The sequence below is a fragment of the Pseudophryne corroboree genome, chromosome 12 (genome assembly GCF_028390025.1).
Source record: "Pseudophryne corroboree isolate aPseCor3 chromosome 12, aPseCor3.hap2, whole genome shotgun sequence".
Classification (NCBI taxonomy): Eukaryota; Metazoa; Chordata; class Amphibia; order Anura; family Myobatrachidae; genus Pseudophryne; species Pseudophryne corroboree.
The window spans coordinates 36,949,560-36,969,897 of record NC_086455.1 but is presented as its reverse complement, the minus strand read 5'-3'; the positions used below and the strand labels follow the sequence as shown (position 1 = coordinate 36,969,897).

Below are 20,338 nucleotides of genomic sequence, written 5' to 3'. Positions count from 1 at the left end.
TAAAATGGCTGCCTCATCTGGATTCTTCGTGGATAGGACGAATAACCCTTACAACTGATAATACAAAGGTGAGGCAGCCATTTTGGGTCATCTCCATGGTTTCTGTATTTCATGCAACTCTAAACCTGTGCATTTTGTTCATGGCTTCTGTCTTTTTTGGAAAATCTAAACATCTCTATTATGTCCATACTATCTTTTGAGCACGGTGCCTTTTTAAATATATGAATTTATTTATTGACCTGGACTTGTGGTGGCAATTCAAATTGGATTTCAATATATTAGATAACTAAAAAATATTTTGTGAACATCAAGACAATTATTTATGAAGAATTTGAAATGAACATTAAAAGACCACCGCAAAAGCGCTTTACCCTCTTCCAGAAGATCAGTAATGTCCGCTTGATAACGGTTGCCCACCCGGATTTCTCCTTTATCTGCCAGGAGAGTTTTCTGCTGAGGATCGTAAACTAAAGAGTAAAAAAAGAAATCCTAAAAAAGGAGGAAACAAAAGGTTATATAGGTTAAATGGATCTAGAGGTCAGCACATACGGACATAATATAGCTTCCAAAGAAATGAGGATTCAGCATCTTCTCCATGTACCAAGATCTGACACGTATGTAAAGTGGACACGTCACCACATTTTCTAATTGCAAATAGTAAAAATGCATCTTTTGAGCCCACAGAACCTTACTTTGGCGTAAGGTATGTTCTCCGCCTCTGCCCCACACTGCTCGATGCTGTGCTCAGCCAAGGTGCAGAGAGGCCGGAGCACTGCCCAGTTTGGCCTATGGTGCTCAGACGGAGCAGCCATCTCACTTCTGGAGAAGGCGGAAGCCTGTCAGTTCAATGAGAAGATAACCAATTTAGCAGGTGTCAAATAAGAAAGATGGCCCTTGCATCTGTAGCTATAGACATATGTACTAACAGCTATATATAATATTTATTTAGGCAGTACGGATGCTGTAGTGGTTAGCATTACTGCCTCACAGCACTGAGGTCATGGGTTCGATTCCCACCATGGCTCGAACTGTGTGGAGTTTGTATATTCTCCCCGTGCTTGCGTGGGTTTCCTGCAGGTACTTCGGTTTCCTCCCACAATCCAAAAATATACTGGTAGGTTAATTGGCTCCCTACAAAATCAACCCTAGCGTGAATCTGTGTGTGCACACATGTGGTAGGGAATATACTGTAGATTGTAAGCTCCACTGGGGCAGGGACTGATGTGAATGGCCAAGAATTCTCTGTAAAGCGCTGCGAAATATGCGTGCGCTATATAAATAACTGGTAATAAATAAATATATAACTGTTATACAATGAAGCCAGAATTCTCACATTGCTGTGGCACCAGACATATAGTTATGTATATCAGTAATAGAAGCAGCTGATATTACTCTAAATGGGTTGGGTATAACGGAGACCCCATCTTTAAGAGGCAGGGTGCAGTTTGGACAGTGGGAGCGTTGCAGAAAGGGGAGACAGAGTACAGATGTGCGCTGTGTATCTGTGCATTGCTGGACACAATTGTATCCATAGTCAGCCAGGAAGTGGGAAATAACTGCAAGAGTCTTTAGAATTTATTGAATAAAAACGCATTGGGGGGAAGAGACATGTCAGAAGAAGACATGTTCAAATAAAAAGATCTATGCCTCAGGTTAGGTAGCCTCAAAGCTATGGAATAATATTTGTTATTGGGCAAAGGGGGGGGGGGGGGGGGGGGAGGAGGATTTTTCTTAAATTATACATACACCAGTTTTGAGGTCTCCGTGTCTTTTCACTCTGTGTGGATTAAAATTTAGGGACATGTACGTTCTTTGTCCTTACTTTGACCTTCAGGAAAATTATCTAATCAATTCAGTCCAATATACAGTGCACCCGGAAAGTATTCACAGCGCTTCACTTTTTCCACATTTTGTTATGTTACAGACTTATTCCAAAATGGAATAAATTCATTTTTTCCCTCAAAATTCCATACACAATACCCCATAATGACAACGTGAAAAATAGTTAGTTTTTGAGATTTTTGCAAATTTATTTAAAAAAAAAAACAAAAAAAAAAAACAACAATTAATAAAAAAAGAAAGAAAACACTATTCACAGCCTTTGCCATGAGGCTCAAAATTTGGAGTTTTCATTTAGTTTTCAACACACACGTTTATGTGATTTATGATTGGGTTTACTTAAACTATGTTTAGAAGTTACTATGCAGTGAACTCCAATAAATCAGTGTCCTTTTGTGCCAAAAGCATCAAAACAAAAAATAAAATAAAAAAAAATAAAAAAATAAAGTTATGGGGATTATTTTCTTGCCCACAGCAGAATATGGCAATTGATATTGATTCCCTATGTACAGTTCTAGTGTACACATTAGTCCTTCAATATATATTCTATTTAAAAAAAAAAAAAAAAAAAACCAACAACAACAACAACAACAACAACAACAACAACAACAACTAAATACTTAAATTGCTCAGTTACACTTAATTTCAAAATTATATTACTATTATTAATAAAAATTAAATTAAATAAATACCGTATAGAAAAACAAAACAAAAAAACAAAGCTGTTATGGTGCGGAGACACTGGTATCCAGACTCCAGGTCGACACCACTTAGGTCAACACACCTTACGTTGACACTGCAAATAGGTCGACACGGACAAAAAGTCGACCTATTTGCATGAGTTTATCACACTTTTTTCATACTTTACGATCCACGTGGACTATGATTGGGAATACTAACCTGTGCAGCGAGGCAACTTGCCTGAAGCATGGCGAGCGAAGCGAGCCATGTGAGGGGACACAGTGCACTAAATGGGGTTCCCGGTCCCATTACGAAGCAAATTATACCAAAAACACATAAAAAAAACTCATGTCGACCTTTTTTCCTGTTGACATTTTGTCAATGTCGACCTAAGCTGTGTCGACCTAATTGGTGTCAACCCTGAGTCCCAGATAAGAGACACTTATGGCTTAAAATTTCCATTGGAGAGAAACACCATTTTGCAGATTACTGTAGCTGGTATAATATTTGTATCAACACAAAACACATACATACACATATGCTACAGTAATCTGCAAAATGGTTTTTATCCTTTATTTTTTTTTTAGGTCTACAACTTTACAGTGTTTCTCTCCAATGGAAATTTTAAGCCATAAGTGTCTCGGATCTGGGACTCAGGGTTGACACGAATTAGGTCGACACAGCTTAGGTCGACATTGACAAAAGGTCAACAGGAAAAAAGGTCGACACAAATAGTTTTTTTGTGTTTTTGGTATAATTTTCTTCGTAATGGGACCGGGAACCCCATTTAGTGCACTGTGTCCCCTCACATGGCTCGCTTCGCTCGCAATGCTTCAGGCAAGGTGCCTCGCTGCACACGGCACAGGTTACTATTCCCAATCATAGTCCACGTGGATCGTAAAGTATGAATATAATATATATATATATATATATATATATATATATATATACACATATACACACACACAAACACTCACTTCTCCAGCGATGCAGAAAAAGTAGACAAGCCAGCACTCACGTGTAGATGAAAGAAAAGCAGGATTTATTCCTTAACCAAACGGCATGGTGAAGTACTGCAAATACAGCAAACACAGTTGTATTTGTGGACTTCACCATGCCATTTGGTTAAGGAATAAATCCTGCTTTTCTTTTATCTACACGCGAGTGCTGGCTTGTCTACTTTTTCTGCATCGCTGGAGAAGTGAGTGTTTTATATTTATTGCTGCCTTGCACCACCATTTTTTGCTTTATATACATAGGCTTTGAGTGCGGTCGTGATTTCCTATCAATATATATATTTATTTTTTTACACACACACTATAAAAAATACCACACACACACACTAATTGTTTCACTACTTAAAATTAAAAAAGACCTCTCATTGTGTAAATAAGTGTAATCAGCAGTTTTCTGTATAGTCCACACAAACTTGTCCAAGCATTAGTTCCAACGGTACACCAAGGCATCTATCCCAGCACAGAAGGAATAAGTGCTAAGTGTCTGAAGGACGTGACGGCTTAATGAACTTCACCATTGGTTGCAAATCGCCTTCCACCCAAGTGCTTCTTCAATGGTCTAAAGAGATGGGAGTCCCTCGATGCCAGGTAAGGGCCCTGGGGAGGGTGGTCCAGTACCTCCAAATGATAGTGCTGTAACAACTCATGTGTGCCATTTTCAAAGGCAGTGCACCGAACCCAAGCCTGTTTCGGTGACATGATATTATCACCATACACCTCGACTAATTGCCAATGAATATAAGCTGCTGATGTGCCCTTTATATGCAGGAATCTGATCACATTATGCCACTCAATGTGTGACCATGTTTCACCAGCCCCGTCATCTTACAAATGATGTTGGGACAGTATGACATATGACTAATATGAAGCGTAGTGTAATGGCCGTGGGGGGGGGGGGGGAGCAGTGGTCCACCTGCTCTGGCCTGGTGGGAAATTAGAATGAAATAGAGAACATTGCACATGTGAGAGGTCTTGTTACCTTACTCACTGAACCACCCTCGTATATATTGTGCAAGAGTCATAATAACAGTAGCGTTACAGTATCAGAAAAATAGCACAATATACAAAAACTTCTATAGAGAAATAAAAGGGCAGAAGAGACACAAAATCATCATACCTCTCTTTCCAAGTAAGATTTTAAGGACTCCGTTTCATTTAAGAGTGTAACACTGCATTTGCCCCTGAAAGTTGCAAAAAAGAGGACACATTAATTCGCAGAAGACAAATTATGCTGGGATTTTACCTATTTGTATTTTTTTTTTTATTATAAGCTTAAGTGATAAGTATTTTTATGAACTTAAGCAAATAGCATTTTGCTAAATCTGGAACATAAAGTAAGCATGTCACAGAACATTTTAATAAATGTATTATCCAAAATTATACAATAATATAGTCATTATAATGAAACAGATTTGGTCATAAACATTTCATGAAAGGGCTACAATAACATTTTCATTAAGGTCACTGAATAATAAAAAAGGTAACCAAATTTGAATGCAAGGCCTATATAAAGATTCACATGGACAGTGTAATGAGGTGTAGGGCTGGATATCTAAAGGAGCAAAATTATCAGGAGTATCATCATCATTTTAGAATTGCATGAAATTGACCAGATTGTGTAACATTTGTGAAGTTGCACCCCTACCAGAAGTATCCAGTCCTCATGAAATGGAGGACCCACTGCTATCCAATGTCTAGCCACTATCGCTTTAGACAGAGGTCAAGCTGGATACAAATTTACATTCCTAGATCCCTGCTCCTCCAAATCTAGATCAAACAAGCATTTTAAAAGATTACTATATAGAGACAGTTGAAGTTAACGAAATAATAATAATCATCATCATCATATACTGTAGTTGTTTAGTAAAGTGAATTCAGATTTTCGTTTATTGGAAGATTAGACCAAATGAGGAAATACCAAATTGGTGCCGTACCCTGTAACCCTGAAGTTTAACCAATTTTTATAATTTGCTACCGAGCCACAAAGGGGTGTCTTGGGCAATGGTGGTCATTCAGAGTTGTTCGCTCATTGCAGATTTTCGCTATACAGGGATCAGGCAAAAATCTGCATTTCTGCGCATGGGCCGCAGTGCGCACGCGCAAAGTACTTTTACTCAAAACTATACAATTTTTCACAGGTCTGAGCAACGCTTTTCAGTCGCACTGCTGATCGGTGAGTGATTGACAGGAAGTGGGTGTTTCTGGGTGGTAACTTGCCGTTTTCCGGGAGTGTGCTAAAAAAACGCAGGCGTGTCAGGTAAAAACGCAGGCGTGCCTGGGGAAACGGGGGAGTGGCTGGCCGAACGCAGGGCGTGTTTGTGACATCAAAACAGGAACCAAACAGTCTGCAGTGATCGCAATCTAGGAGTAGGTCTGGAACTTCTCAGAAACTGCAGGGAAATATTTAATAGCAGAACTGCTAACCTTTCGTTCGCACTTCTGCTAAGCCAAGATACACTCCCAAAGGGCGGCGGCCTAGCGTGTGCACTGCTGCTAACAGCAGCTAGCGAGCGATCAACTCGGAATGAGGGCCAATGTGCGTCTGGCCATGACCTGGTGTGCATTATTCCGAATCATGGGCGCTTGTTTAGTACTACTGCTATATTATGTTGCAGCATGCAGCATTTACAGAGAGGGGAAGAAAGTCACCCTCATCTACCCATCAGTGTTCCCCTCGGAGAGTTCCCCACCCCCACGCACCGGGACATATTGTGTCGGAGGATCCAATTTACTGCATCTTCCTGCAGTATTTACACCCATGTACAAGAATAGTCCAACTGATTTTTATTTAATTACCCCAGAAAACAAGTCATAAACCTCCACAGGACTTCTAAACCAAATGAAAGCTTGTGCAAAAGGGAGGTCCCTGCGGTGATATTGCAGCCCTTTTTTATACAAATGCGTCCAATTTTATAAAACGCACATTAAGTTTGCATATCAAAACATCATCCTCAGGTATGAAAAGCTATGAAGGAGATGGGAGTTCATAACGGCATGCAGACTACACACCCACACACGAAGCACAATATAACGGCATGCAGACTACACACCCACACGAAGCACAATATAACGGCATGCAGACTACACATCCACACACTAAGCACAATATGACGGCATGCAGACTACACACCCACACACGAAGCACAATATAGTCATGTCTGTAGCGCAAGAGATTCAAACGAGATTGAAGGGAGAGTGTGACCAGATCTACTGTATGGCGGTATTCCCTTAGCAGTCAGGTGGCTTTTTCCCCCAGTTGGACTTAATGGGCGGGATTCAATTCTTTTCACCCCATTCCACACCTGTTCTGTTTCTGCCCTCTGGGGCATGGTATCCTTATTTCAGCTTGCTACCCTTGGAGTAGCAAAGCACCCAACCCTTTACACAGCTAAACCGTATTACTACGGGTGCGATATGCACGATAACGGGGATTATTTTAGACAGGAGATTGGGCGTGATATAACATTTGAATACCACCCAATATGTGAACGCGTGTTTCTACGCATAACTATATAAAAACCCTATTAAAGATTGTGACATAATAAAGAGGTACATCCAGTGTAGAATAGAAAATTGTGCACCAATTCATCATGGATCGCTATTCAGAGAAACCGCAAATCAAGCTATTATCGAACGAATGCGCAGCGTTCACATTGTGCACGCATGAAGGGTAATAGCGACGGAAATTGCATACAGATCATAATCGTAATATAGCCGCTGTTTGACTGACAGGAAGCCAGCGTTTCTGGGTGGTAACCTGCCGTTTTCTGGGTGTGTCAGAAAATACACAGGCGTGGCCAAGCGCTTTTGGGGGGAGGGTCTCTGAAGTCAGCGCAAAGCACTTCCAGGCCGTCTCCATTGCAGAGTAGTGGCAGCCTCCAAACTACTCACGTTTGCTCAGGCGGCAAAAAATCTTCGATGTTCCAGGAATTGCGTATGCATCTGCAAGTGGATAGCGATCTGTGATGCATTCGCAATTTTGCATGGGGCGTTTTTTCTTCTCGTCAGGGCGGCGCCTTTCTACTCGCAGACAACTGCAATTTCTCTGAAAAGCGATCCATTATAAATAAGGCCCTCAGTGCAGTCATACCATTACTGAAAGCCTATTTGGATTTCTGGTACTAATAAATGGACAATCCAGAAAACATGTGACTTAAATGACAAATAAAAGCTTGCAGTGAAGAAACAGGGTTTTATTTTTTTTTCATACATATGGAACTTATGTTCTAGGATCTATTACATTTTTGTATGAAGGGTTATAATTTTATAAAAAAATAATTACAATGGGATTGACTTATGTTCAACAATGAATTAAAAATGGTTAATGTACACTTCTAGGCCAAAAAACATGTAAAAGAAAAAAGGTCTTCCACAGCAAGGGGGAGATGTACTAAGCAGTTAAAAGAGCAGATAAGTGAGCCAGTGGAGAAGTTGCCCACGGCAACCAATCAGCATTGCTTATAATTTGCATACTTTTAAATTAATTATACAGAACAGCCGATTAGTTGCCATGGGCAACTTCTCCGCTCTTTTCACTGCTTAGTACATCTCCCCCTAACCGGTCTATTTACTAAGCCTTGGATGGAGATAAAGTACCAGCCAATCTGCTCCTATAATTTTTTTAAACCCAGCCTGTGACATGGCAGTTAGAAGATGATAGGGGTTTATTCATGAAGCAGTGAAAAGAGTGGAGAAGTGAGCCTGTGGAGAAGTTGCCTATGGCAACCAATCAGCATTAAAGTTACAATTATAATTTGCATACTACACAATTCTACGGAGCAGCTGATTAGATGCCATGGGCAACTTCTCCACTCTTCACTCCTTCATGAATAGACCATTAGACCTCTTAACAGGGCCGTTTCTAGACAATTTGGCTCCCAGTGCGAGATTTCAAAATGCGCCCCCCCCCCCCCCCCCCCCTATTGCTCTAAAAAAAAAGTGTGCCCCCCCATATAGCCATAAAAAGAAAAAGCATGCGCGCGCCTACGGCGCGCGCGCTCCCGACAAGGGTGTGTGGCCTGATTAAAATGGGCGTGGTCTCATTAAAGTGGGCATGGCCTCATCTGATATCATCACACCCACCACAGTACAGAAAAAATAAAAATAAAAAAGTCCCCTTTTTACACATTACAGCAGGCAAGTGTCCCCATATTACACAGCGCGGCAGGCAGGTGTCCCCATTTTACACAGCGCGGCAGGCAGGTGTCCCCATTTTACACAGCACGGAAGGCTGGTATCCCCATTTTACACAGTACGCAGGCAGGTGCCCCCATTTTACACAGTACGCAGGCAGGTATCCCCATTTTACAAAGTGCAGCAGGCAGATATCCCCATTTTACACAGCGCGGCAGGCAGATATCCCCATTTTACACAGCACGGTAGGCAGATATCCCCATTTTACACAGCACGGCAGGCAGATATCCCCATTTTACACAGTACGCAGGCAGGTGCCCCCATATTACACAGTACGCAGGCAGATGCCCCCATATTACATAGTATGCAGGCAGATGCCCCCATATTACACAGTACGCAGGCAGATGCCCCCATATTACACAGTACGCAGGTAGGTGCCCCCATATTACACAGTACGCAGGCAGATGCCCCCATATTACACAGTACGCAGGCAGGTGCCCCCATATTACACAGTACGCAGGCAGGTGCCCCCATATTACACAGTACGCAGGCAGGTGCCCCCATATTACACAGTACGCAGGCAGGTGCCCCCATATTACACAGTACGCAGGCAGGTGCCCCCATATTACACAGTACGCAGGCAGGTGCCCCCATATTACACAGTGTGGCAGGCAGGTATCCCCATAGGCAGGTGCCCCCATATTACACAGTGTGGCAGGCAGGTATCCCCATAGGCAGGTGCCCCCATATTACACAGTGTGGCAGGCAGGTATCCCCATAGGCAGGTGCCCCCATATTACACAGTGTGGCAGGCAGGTATCCCCATAGGCAGGTGCCCCCATATTACACAGTGTGGCAGGCAGGTATCCCCATAGGCAGGTGCCCCCATATTACACAGTGTGGCAGGCAGGTATCCCCATAGGCAGGTGCCCCCATTTTACACAGTGCGGCAGCGGCAGGCAGGTTTCAAGCTGAGGAGAAGGAAGGGGGAGAGGGGGGGAGAGAGAGAGAATACTTACGTCTTCCCGCTCTTCGGTCCCGCCGCCTCACGTCCCGCGCCGGCCGCCTCCTCCTTCTTGCTTCTCCTTCTCGCCTCTCCCGAGCGCTCCTGCTCGGGGGGCGGGGCTTTGCGGAATGACGCGTTTGCGTCGTGACGTCACGACGCAACGCGTCATTCCGCGGAACTCCGCCCCCCGAGCAGGAGCGCTCGGGAGAGGCAAGAAGGAGTAACTAAGTGCCGCGGCGGGCGCCCCGTGCAGTTGCACGGCTCGCCCGCCCCTAGAAACGGCACTGCCTCTTAATTATAGTGTAGTGGATACTGGCGGTACATTCCATATGGTATGTGCGATGTGTTGATGGCATGGGGTGATTTGCAGCCCATTGCTTCCTGGCGGTGACCATAATGTGTCTTATTAATTTGTTCTGGTAAATCACCGGTAAATCTATTTCTCGTAGTCCGTAGTGGATGCTGGGAACTCCGTAAGGACCATGGGGAATAGCGGCTCCGCAGGAGACTGGGCACAACTAAAGAAAGCTTTAGGACTACCTGGTGTGCACTGGCTCCTCCCACTATGACCCTCCTCCAGACCTCAGTTAGGATACTGTGCCCGGAAGAGCTAACACAATAAGGAAGGATTTTGAATCCCGGGTAAGACTCATACACCAATCACACCGTATAACTCGTGATACTATACCCAGTTAACAGTATTAACTATAACTGAGCCTCTCAACAGATGGCTCATAACAATAACCCTTTAGTTAGGCAATAACTATATACAAGTATTGCAGACAATCCGCACTTGGGATGGGCGCCCAGCATCCACTACGGACTACGAGAAATAGATTTACCGGTGAGTAAAAAGACGTCCTAGTGGATGCTGGGAACTCCGTAAGGACCATGGGGATTATACCAAAGCTCCCAAACGGGCGGGAGAGTGCGGATGACTCTGCAGCACCGAATGAGAGAACTCAAGGTCCTCCTCAGCCAGGGTGTCAAATTTGTAGAATTTTGCAAACGTGTTTGACCCTGACCAAGTAGCAGCTCGGCAAAGTTGTAAAGCCGAGACCCCTCGGGCAGCCGCCCAAGAAGAGCCCACCTTCCTCGTGGAATGGGCATTTACTGATTTAGGATGCGGCAGTCCAGCTGCAGAATGCGCCAGTTGAATTGTGCTACAAATCCAGCGAGCAATAGTCTGCTTAGAAGCAGGAGCACCCAGCTTGTTGGGTGCATACAGGATAAATAGCGAGTCAGTTTTCCCGACTCCAGCCGTCCTGGAAACATAAATTTTCAAGGCCCTGACTACGTCCAGTAACTTGGAATCCTCCAAGTCCCTAGTAGCCGCAGGCACCACAATAGGTTGGTTCAATTGAAAAGCTGATACCACCTTAGGGAGAAACTGGGGACGAGTCCTCAATTCTGCCCTATCCAAATGGAAAATCAGATAAGGGCTTTTACACGACAAAGCCGCCAATTCTGACACACGCCTGGCCGAAGCCAAGGCCAATAGCATGACCACTTTCCACGTGAGATATTTTAAATCCACGGTTTTAAGTGGCTCAAACCAATGTGATTTTAGGAAACTCAACACCACGTTGAGATCCCAAGGTGCCACTGGATGCACAAAAGGGGGCTGAATATGCAGCACTCCCTTTACAAATGTCTGAACTTCAGGCAGTGAAGCCAGTTCTTTCTGGAAGAAAATCGACAGAGCCGAAATCTGGACCTTAATGGAACCCAATTTTAGGCCCATAGTCACTCCTGACTGTAGGAAGTGCAGAAATCGACCCAGCTGAAATTCCTCTGTTGGGGCCTTCCTGGCCTCACACCACGCAACATATTTTCGCCAAATACGGTGATAATGGTTTGCGGTTACTTCTTTCCTGGCTTTAATCAGCGTAGGAATGACTTCCTCCGGAATGCCCTTTTCTTTTAGGATCCGGTGTTCAACCGCCATGCCGTCAAACGCAGCCGCGGTAAGTCTTGGAACAGACAGGGCCCCTGCTGTAGCAGATCCTGTCTGTCTGAGCGGCAGAGGCCATGGGTCCTCTGATATCATTTCTTGAAGTTCTGGGTACCAAGCTCTTCTTGGCCAATCCGGAACCACGAGTATCGTTCTTACTCCTCGTCTTCTTATTATTCTCAGTACCTTTGGTATGAGAGGCAGAGGAGGGAACACATAAACAGACTGGTACACCCACGGTGTCACTAGAGCGTCCACAGCTATCGCCTGAGGGTCCCTTGACCTGGCGCAATATCTCTCTAGCTTTTTGTTTAGGCGGGACGCCATCATGTCCCCCTGTGGCCTTTCCCAACGGTTTACAATCAGTTGGAAGACTTCTGGATGAAGTCCCCACTCTCCCGGGTGTAGGTCGTGTCTGCTGAGGAAGTCTGCTTCCCAGTTGTCCACTCCCGGAATGAACACTGCTGACAGTGCCAACACGTGATTTTCCGCCCATCGGAGAATCCTTGTGGCTTCTGCCATCGCCATCCTGCTTCTTGTGCCGCCCTGTCGGTTTACATGGGCGACTGCCGTGATGTTGTCTGATTGGATCAGTACCGGCTGGTTTTGAAGCAGGGGCCTTGCCTGACTTAGGGCATTGTAAATGGCCCTCAGTTCCAGAATATTTATGTGTAGGGAAGTCTCCTGACTTGACCAAAGTCCTTGGAAGTTTCTTCCCTGTGTGACTGCCCCCCAGCCTCGAATGCTGGCATCCGTGGTCACCAGGACCCAGTCCTGTATGCCGAATCTGCGGCCCTCTTGAAGATGAGCACTCTGCAGCCACCACAGCAGAGATACCCTGGTCCTTGGAGACAGGGTTATCAGCCGATGCATCTGAAGATGCGATCCGGACCACTTGTCCAACAGGTCCCACTGAAAAGTTCTTGCATGGAACCTGCCGAATGGAATTGCTTCGTAGGAAGCTACCATTTTTCCCAGGACTCGCGTGCAGTGATGCACCGATACCTGTTTTGGTTTCAGGAGGTCTCTGACTAGAGATGACAGCTCCTTGGCTTTCTCCTCCGGGAGAAACACTCTTTTCTGGTCTGTGTCCAGAACCATCCCCAGGAACAGTAGACGTGTCGTAGGAACCAGCTGTGACTTTGGAATGTTTAGAATCCAACCGTGCTGTTGTAGCACTTCCCGAGATAGTGCTACCCCGACCAACAACTGCTCCTTGGACCTCGCCTTTATCAGGAGATCGTCCAAGTACGGGATAATTAAAACTCCCTTTTTCCGAAGGAGTATCATCATTTCCGCCATTACCTTGGTAAATACCCTCGGTGCCGAGGACAGCCCAAACGGCAGCATCTGGAATTGGTAATGACAATCCTGTACCACAAATCTGAGGTACTCCTGGTGAGGATGGTAAATGGGGACATGCAGGTAAGCATCCTTGATGTCCAGGGATACCATGTAATCCCCCTCGTCCAGGCTTGCAATAACCGCCCTGAGCGATTCCATCTTGAACTTGAACTTTTTTATATATGTGTTCAAGGATTTCAAATTTAAAATGGGTCTCACCGAACCGTCCGGTTTCGGTACCACAAACATTGTGGAATAGTAACCCCGTCCTTGTTGAAGTAGGGGCACCCTGACTATCACCTGCTGGGAATACAGCTTGTGAATTGCCTCTAGCACAGCCTCCTTGCCTGAGGGAGTTGTCGGTAAGGCAGATTTGAGGAAACGGAAGGGGGGGGGGGGGGGGGAGACGTCTCGAATTCCAGCTTGTACCCCTGAGATACTACTTGAAGGATCCAGGGATCCACCTGTGAGCGAGCCCACTGATCGCTGAAATTTTTGAGGCGGCCCCCCACCGTACCTGGCTCCGCCTGTGGAGCCCCACCGTCATGCGGTGGACTTGGAGGAAGCAGGGGAGGGACTTTGTTCTTGGGAACTGGCTGTTTGCTGCAGCTTTTTTCCCCTGCCTCTGGGCAGAAAGGACCCGCCTTTTCCCCGCCTGCTTTTCTGGGGCCGAAAGGACTGTACCTGATAATACGGCGCTTTCTTAGGCTGTGAGGGAACATGGGGCAGAAATGCTGACTTCCCAGCTGTTGCTGTGGAAACTAGGTCTGAGAGACCATCCCCGAATAACTCTTCACCCTTATAAGGCAAAACTTCCATGTGCCTTTTAGAATCTGCATCCCCCGTCCACTGCCGAGTCCATAAGCCTCTCCTGGCAGAAATGGACATTGCACTTATTTTAGATGCCAGCCGGCAGATATCCCTCTGTGCATCTCTCATATATAAGACTGAGTCTTTAACATGCTCTATGGTTAGCAATATAGTGTCCCTGTCTAGGGTGTCAATATTTTCCGACAGGGAGTCTGACCATGCAGCTGCCGCACTGCACATCAATGCTGAGGCAATAGCTGGTCTCAGTATAATGCCTGAGTGTGTATATACAGACTTCAGGATCGCCTCCTGCTTTCTATCAGCAGGCTCCTTAAGGGCGGCCGTATCCGGAGACGGTAGTGCCACCTTCTTTGACAAGCGTGTGAGCGCTTTATCCACCCTAGGGGGTGTCTCCCAACGTGACCTATCCTCTGGCGGGAAAGGGTACGCCATTAGCAACCTTTTAGAAATCACCAATTTTTTTATCGGGAAAAGCCCACGCTTCTTCACACACTTCATTTAATTCTTCAGACGGGGGAAAAACTACTGGTAGTTTTTTCTCTCCAAACATAATACCCTTTTTTGTGGTACCTGGGGTAATATCAGAAATGTGTAATACATTTTTCATTGCCTCAATCATGTAACGAGTGGCCCTAGTGGACATTACATTAGTCTCTTCGTCGTCGACACTGGTATCAGTATCCGTGTCGACATCTGTGTCTGCCATGTGAGGTAGCGGGCGTTTTAGAGCCCCTGATGGCCTTTGAGACGGCTGGGCAGGCACGAGCTGAGAAGCCGGCTGTCCCGCATTTGGCATATCGTCAAATTTTTTATGTAAGGAGTCGACACTTTCACGTAATTCCTTCCATAAGTCCATCCACTCAGGTGTCCGCCCCGCAGGGGGCGACATCACATTTATAGGCATATGCTCCGCCTCCACATAAGCCTCCTCATCAAACATGTCGACACAGCCGTACCGACACACCGCACACACACAGGGAATGCTCTGACAGAGGACAGGACCCCACAAAGCCCTTTGGGGAGACAGAGTATGCCAGCACACACCAGAGCGCTATATAATACAGGGACTAACTGAATTATATCCCCTTATAGCTGCTATATAGTTATATTGCGCCTAAATTTAGTGCCCCCCCTCTCTTTTTTACCCTTCTGTAGTTGCAGACTGCAGGGGAGAGCCAGGGAGCTTCCTTCCAGCGAAGCTGTGAGGGAGAAATGGCGCCAGTGTGCTGAGGGAGATAGCCCCGCCCCTTTTTCGGCGGACTTCTCCCGCGTTTTTAAAACTCTGGCAGGGGTATTAATTTACACCTATATAGCCTCTGGGACTATATATGGTGTAGATTTGCCAGCCAAGGTGTGTAATATTGCCCTCAGGGCGCCCCCCCCCCCCAGCGCCCTGCACCCATCAGTGACCGGAGTGTGAGGTGTACATGAGGAGCAATGGCGCACAGCTGCAGTGCTGTGCGCTACCTTGGTGAAGACTGAAGTCTTCTGCCGCCGATTGTCCGGACCATCTTCATGCTTCTGGCTCTGTAAGGGGGACGGCGGCGCGGCTCCGGGAACGAACACCAAGGTCGGGTCCTGCGGTCGATCCCTCTGGAGCTAATGGTGTCCAGTAGCCTAAGAAGCCCAAGCTACCACCAGTTAGGTAGGTTCGCTTCTTCTCCCCTTAGTCCCTCGCTGCAGTGAGCCTGTTGCCAGCAGGTCTCACTGTAAAATAAAAAAACTAAAATATACTTTCTTTTTCTAGGAGCTCAGGAGAGCCCCTAGTGTGCATCCAGCTCAGCCGGGCACAAGATTCTAACTGAGGTCTGGAGGAGGGTCATAGTGGGAGGAGCCAGTGCACACCAGGTAGTCCTAAAGCTTTCTTTAGTTGTGCCCAGTCCCCTGCGGAGCCGCTATTCCCCATGGTCCTTACGGAGTTCCCAGCATCCACTAGGACGTCAGAGAAAAAAAATTAAGTTTGGGGGTACTATCACCTTATGTGAAGAAACCCACTAAGCTCTCCCACATACATCAACAGAGTCTGGATGGATCGATGTAGCTTCAGGGTTAATGAATACCAATGATAGCTTGTAAGCATTCTGGTTTCTCTTAACCCAGATGCTTGCAAGTCCTCCCTAAGATCTCCCCACTGTCTAGATATTTATTTCTATTGCATTAATGCAGCCAATTGGAAATATACAATGACCATTCCTGTTTTTAAGTTACCGTATATACTCGAGTATAAGCTGACTTTTTCAGCACTTTTTTTTGTGCTGAAAAAGCCACCTCGGCTTATACTTAGCAGTGTGAAGGAGGGACCTCTGATCACGAACCGGCACTTCCTTTAATAGACCCGCCGCGGCCGCCGGAGATGCAGGAGGGACACAGGAGAGGCGCGCGCTGTGCGCTCCGTGTCCCTCCTTCAGAAGACAGCGCGGGATCGACGGAGGGGTAAGTAACAGGCACTGGGGGAGCATATTTGGCACTTGCGGAGGGGGCATATCTGGCAGCATGAGGGGCATATCTGGCACTGTGGGGCATATGTGGCAGCATGAAGGGCATATGTGGCAGCATGAAGGGCATATGTGGGGCATATTTGGCACTGTGAGGGCATATCTGGCACTGAGGGCTGTACACGGCTAGAGCTGCATTTCCCACCCTAGGCTTATACTCGAGTCAATAAGTTTTCCCAGGTTTTGTGGTAGAATTAGGTGCCTCGGCTTATATTCGGGTCGACTTATACTCGAGTATATACGGTAATAATTGTGGCAAATTTGTTAGGAAAAACGGAGGATACTGTTTTATATATTACAATAGATTTAATCTTTAGCAGGTACCATTTAACAGTGAAAGTTTTGTTATAGCATATTTTTAATCAGAAAAATAAAAAATACCAGACCCTGGCTCATTTTGGGTTAATTCTAGATCTGGAAAAATTGACCATTCTGGTAGATCTCTCTTATATTACAGAGCATGAGTGGAGGGGTCGCCACTGCTTAAAATGGAAATTTTGTTTCACCTGCTTCAGACAGGCCAAAAAAATAAATAAATAAAAATTCCCAGATAAGTGCCTGCTTTTCGGGTCCTCAGTGGTGAAAACACCGGTTTCCCTGAACCCGTGTGTTTACGCACACTAAACTTTTATTTTTTAACGGGGGATCTAATTGGATACCCCATAAAAAAATATTGGTGAAGCATTGGGAAAAACTCCAGTTTTTGGCTCTTGATGCTTCATCGCAGGTAATAGAATACCGCTCTTTATGTGGCATCAGTGGGTGTCCGTGTGTGACTCAAGATTTTTCGGTGTGGGAAAAAAGGCTATTTAACTGAATAGCCTTTCCCCGCACCACAGGGATTTTTGACGGCAGTAAGTCGCGGGGTAAACCTCCAAGGCTAATTGAATACGCCCCTGTGTGTCCTTCAAATGAGTCATAGTAATGACACTCCCTGGTTGATTTTAACCCAATGTAATTATCTTGTGTGAGTGAGAGTGTGAAGGGGGTGTGGAGAGTGTGTAGGGGTACAACGCAGACATTCAGACAAGTTTAAAGGGAGTTCTGCAGTAATACAACAAAAAACTAAAAGCAATCCTCACCTTATGTGTGTAGCGGGTAATGATTCAAGTTGCCTAGATAAAAACAACTCTCTGTGTCGTAGCTGATGTTTCAATTTTTCAGGTAAATCCACCATTTCTGGGTTCTCCATTTCTTCTTCCATTTCCCCTAAACAGTTAAAAATCCACATTTAAAAGCTTAAACTTTTAAACGTTCTTAATTATACCAACAAACCCCATGGGAACAGACATTTTAAAAAGATTTAGAAAAAAATCCAGCAATAAAATGCAACTTAGCAGTAAATGTGCTGCAACATCTAAAAAGGAAAGGAAGAACTGGAGGCGCGGCCCATAGCAACCAACCAAATTCAGGAAAATCTACTACAGCAGTGGGTCCCAAAATGTTTTAAACGTGTAACCCTAGAGTATTATCCTTTTTGTAACGGCACCTCTAGGCCAAAAAGTTTCTTGATCACAGATTTTAAGGTCTCACATTTATATGCCAATAATTACAATCTAAAATTCACCCACCATATTAAGGGGCCCATACATTGGCCAGCTATCGGGGGCAATTCCTTGTTCTGCCGATGATGGGGGAAACAAACATGTTGGGAATCCTCACTTCAACGATTCCAACCAAAAATGATTGGGATCTGCGAGTCAGGGATGTCTAACATGCAGTTTTTCCATCCAATTCACAGATGGATCGATACTTGTAGATATCCACCAATCTGCATTTTTTATTGCATTAGTCACAGCATTACTAGTGGCCTGGATGTCATCCATGCTCATCCAATAAACAAATTAAATATCAGGAAACTATTTTAAATGGAAATAGATTCCACAAAATGTTTTATGTATCAGGAGTGATCATTATAGATCTTGGGTTTTCAGTATACCCAAGGGACAAAAGATGAAAGCGATATGTAACTGTTCATCACAATCTACTTTTGAGTATCAGGTGAAAGATAATGGGCAAATTTTGACAGAAACCATAAAAAACCCCCCGAGATTTATGGTAAGAACTTACCTTTGTTAAATCTCTTTCTGCAAGGTACACTGGGCTCCACGAGGATAGACATTGCGGTGTAGAGTGGGATCTTGATCCGAGGCACCAACAGGCTCAAAAGCTTTGACTGTTCCCAAGATGCATAGCGCCGCCTCCCTGCACCAGAGCTCAGTTTTTAGTTAACCAGCCCAATGCAGTAGCAGGAAAAGAGATGACAACAACAATTACTAGCCACATACACCACACTCTCACGACAGGAGAAGTGTCAGCGGCTAATGCCATACCAACACAAAGAAAGAAGCTAAGTGAGTCAGGGTGGGCGCCTTGTGGAGCCCAGTGTACCTCGCAGAAAGATTTAACAAAAGGTAAGTTCTTACCATAAATCTCGTTTTCTGCTGCGGGGTACACTGGGCTCCAAAAGGATAGACATTGGGGATGTCCTAAAGCAGTTCCTTATGGGAGGGAACGCACTGTAGCGGGCACAAGAACCCGGCGTTCAAAGGAAGCATCCTGGGAAGCGACAGTATCAAAAGGTATAGAACCTTATGAATGTGTTTTACTGAGGACCCCGTAGCCGCCTTGCAAAATTGTTCAAGGGTCGCACCACGGCGGGCCACCCAAGAAGGTCCAATAGACAGAGTAGAATGGGCCGTAATGTGAGCAGGAGCCGACAGACCAGCCTTCACATAAGCATGCGCAATCACCATTCTAATCCATCTGGCCAAAGTATGCTTGTGAGCAGGCGAGCCACGTTTATGAAAACCAAACAGAACAAAGAGAATCAGATTTCCTAATAGAAACAGTTCTCTTCACATAGATACGGAGAGCCCATACCACATCCAAAGACCGCTCTTTGGGAGACAAGTCAGGAGATACAATGGCAGGAACCACAATCTCCTGATTAAGGTGGAACGAAGAAACCACCTTAGGTAAATATCCGGGACGAGTCCTAAGAACCACCCGGTCACAGTGAAATATCAGATATGGGGAACTACAAGACAAGGCACCCAAATCCGACACTCTTCTAGCAGAGGCAATAGCCAGTAGAAACACCACCTTAAAAGGGAAAGCCACTTAAGATCAGCTGAACCAAGAGGTTCAATCGGAGACTCTTGTAACGCCTCCAAAACCACCGACAAGTCCCAAGGAGCCACAGGTGGGACACAGGGAGGTTGGATATGAGACACACCCTGAGTAAAGGTATGATCATCAGGTAAGATTGCAGTTTTTCTCTGAAACCACACAGACAAGGCAGAAATATGAACCTTGGAGGGAGGCCAGACGCAGGCCCTGCTGAAGAAAAGCCAAAAGCTTGGCTGTACTAAACTTGGAAGCATCGTAATTGTTAGATGCGCACCAAACAAAGTAAGAATGCCAGACCCTATGGTAAATCCGAGCAGGAGCCGGTTTCCGGGCCCGCAACATAGTTTGAATGACCGCCTCAGAAAACCCTTTAGTCCTCAAGACGGAAGCTTCAAGAGCCACGCCATCAAAGACAGCCGGGCCAGGTCCTGGTAGACACAGGGGCCCTGAACGAGGAGGTCTGGGCGTTGTGGAACTAGAATTTGACTCTCTGACGAGAGGCCCTGACGGTCTGAGAACCAGTGCCGTCTGGGCCACGCCGGAGCTATGAGAAGTAGGATTCCTCCTTCCTGCTTGAACTTCCAAATTACCCTGGGCAGGAGGGAAACCGGAGGGAACACGTACGTCAGCCGAAACTTCCATGGCACCGCCAACGCATCCACGAATGCTGCTTGAGGATCCCTTGTCCTTGCTCCGAAGACCGGAACCTTGTGATTGTGTCGAGACGCCATCAGATCCACATCTGGAAGGCCCCACCTTTCCACTAGGCGTTGAAACACTTCTGGATGGAGTCCCCACTCTCCGGCGTGTACGTCCTGACGGCTGAGAAAGTCCGCTTTCCAATTCAGGACTCCCGGAATGAATATTGCCGATATGGCCGGTAGATGGTGTTCCACCCATTGAAGAA

The 20,338-nt window shown here is 45.7% G+C and overlaps 1 protein-coding gene across 11 annotated transcripts in view; it reads right to left on the bottom strand.

Annotated features, from left to right (window-relative positions):
• The window catches only part of MTA1 (metastasis associated 1), a 298,988-nt gene that overhangs the window by 200,955 nt on the left and 77,695 nt on the right, over positions 1-20,338 (bottom strand). For all 11 annotated transcript variants that reach the window (XR_010190411.1, XM_063947327.1, XM_063947328.1 and 8 more), the window contains 3 exons: positions 17,382-17,508; positions 4,654-4,717; positions 372-489 (listed from right to left, as the gene is read on the bottom strand). Coding sequence is in view for 10 of the 11 variants with exons in the window: in XM_063947327.1 (XP_063803397.1) it covers positions 372-489; positions 4,654-4,717; positions 17,382-17,508 (309 nt within the window). In the remaining variant the exon portion in view is untranslated. The remainder of the gene's footprint in view (positions 1-371; positions 490-4,653; positions 4,718-17,381; positions 17,509-20,338) is intronic.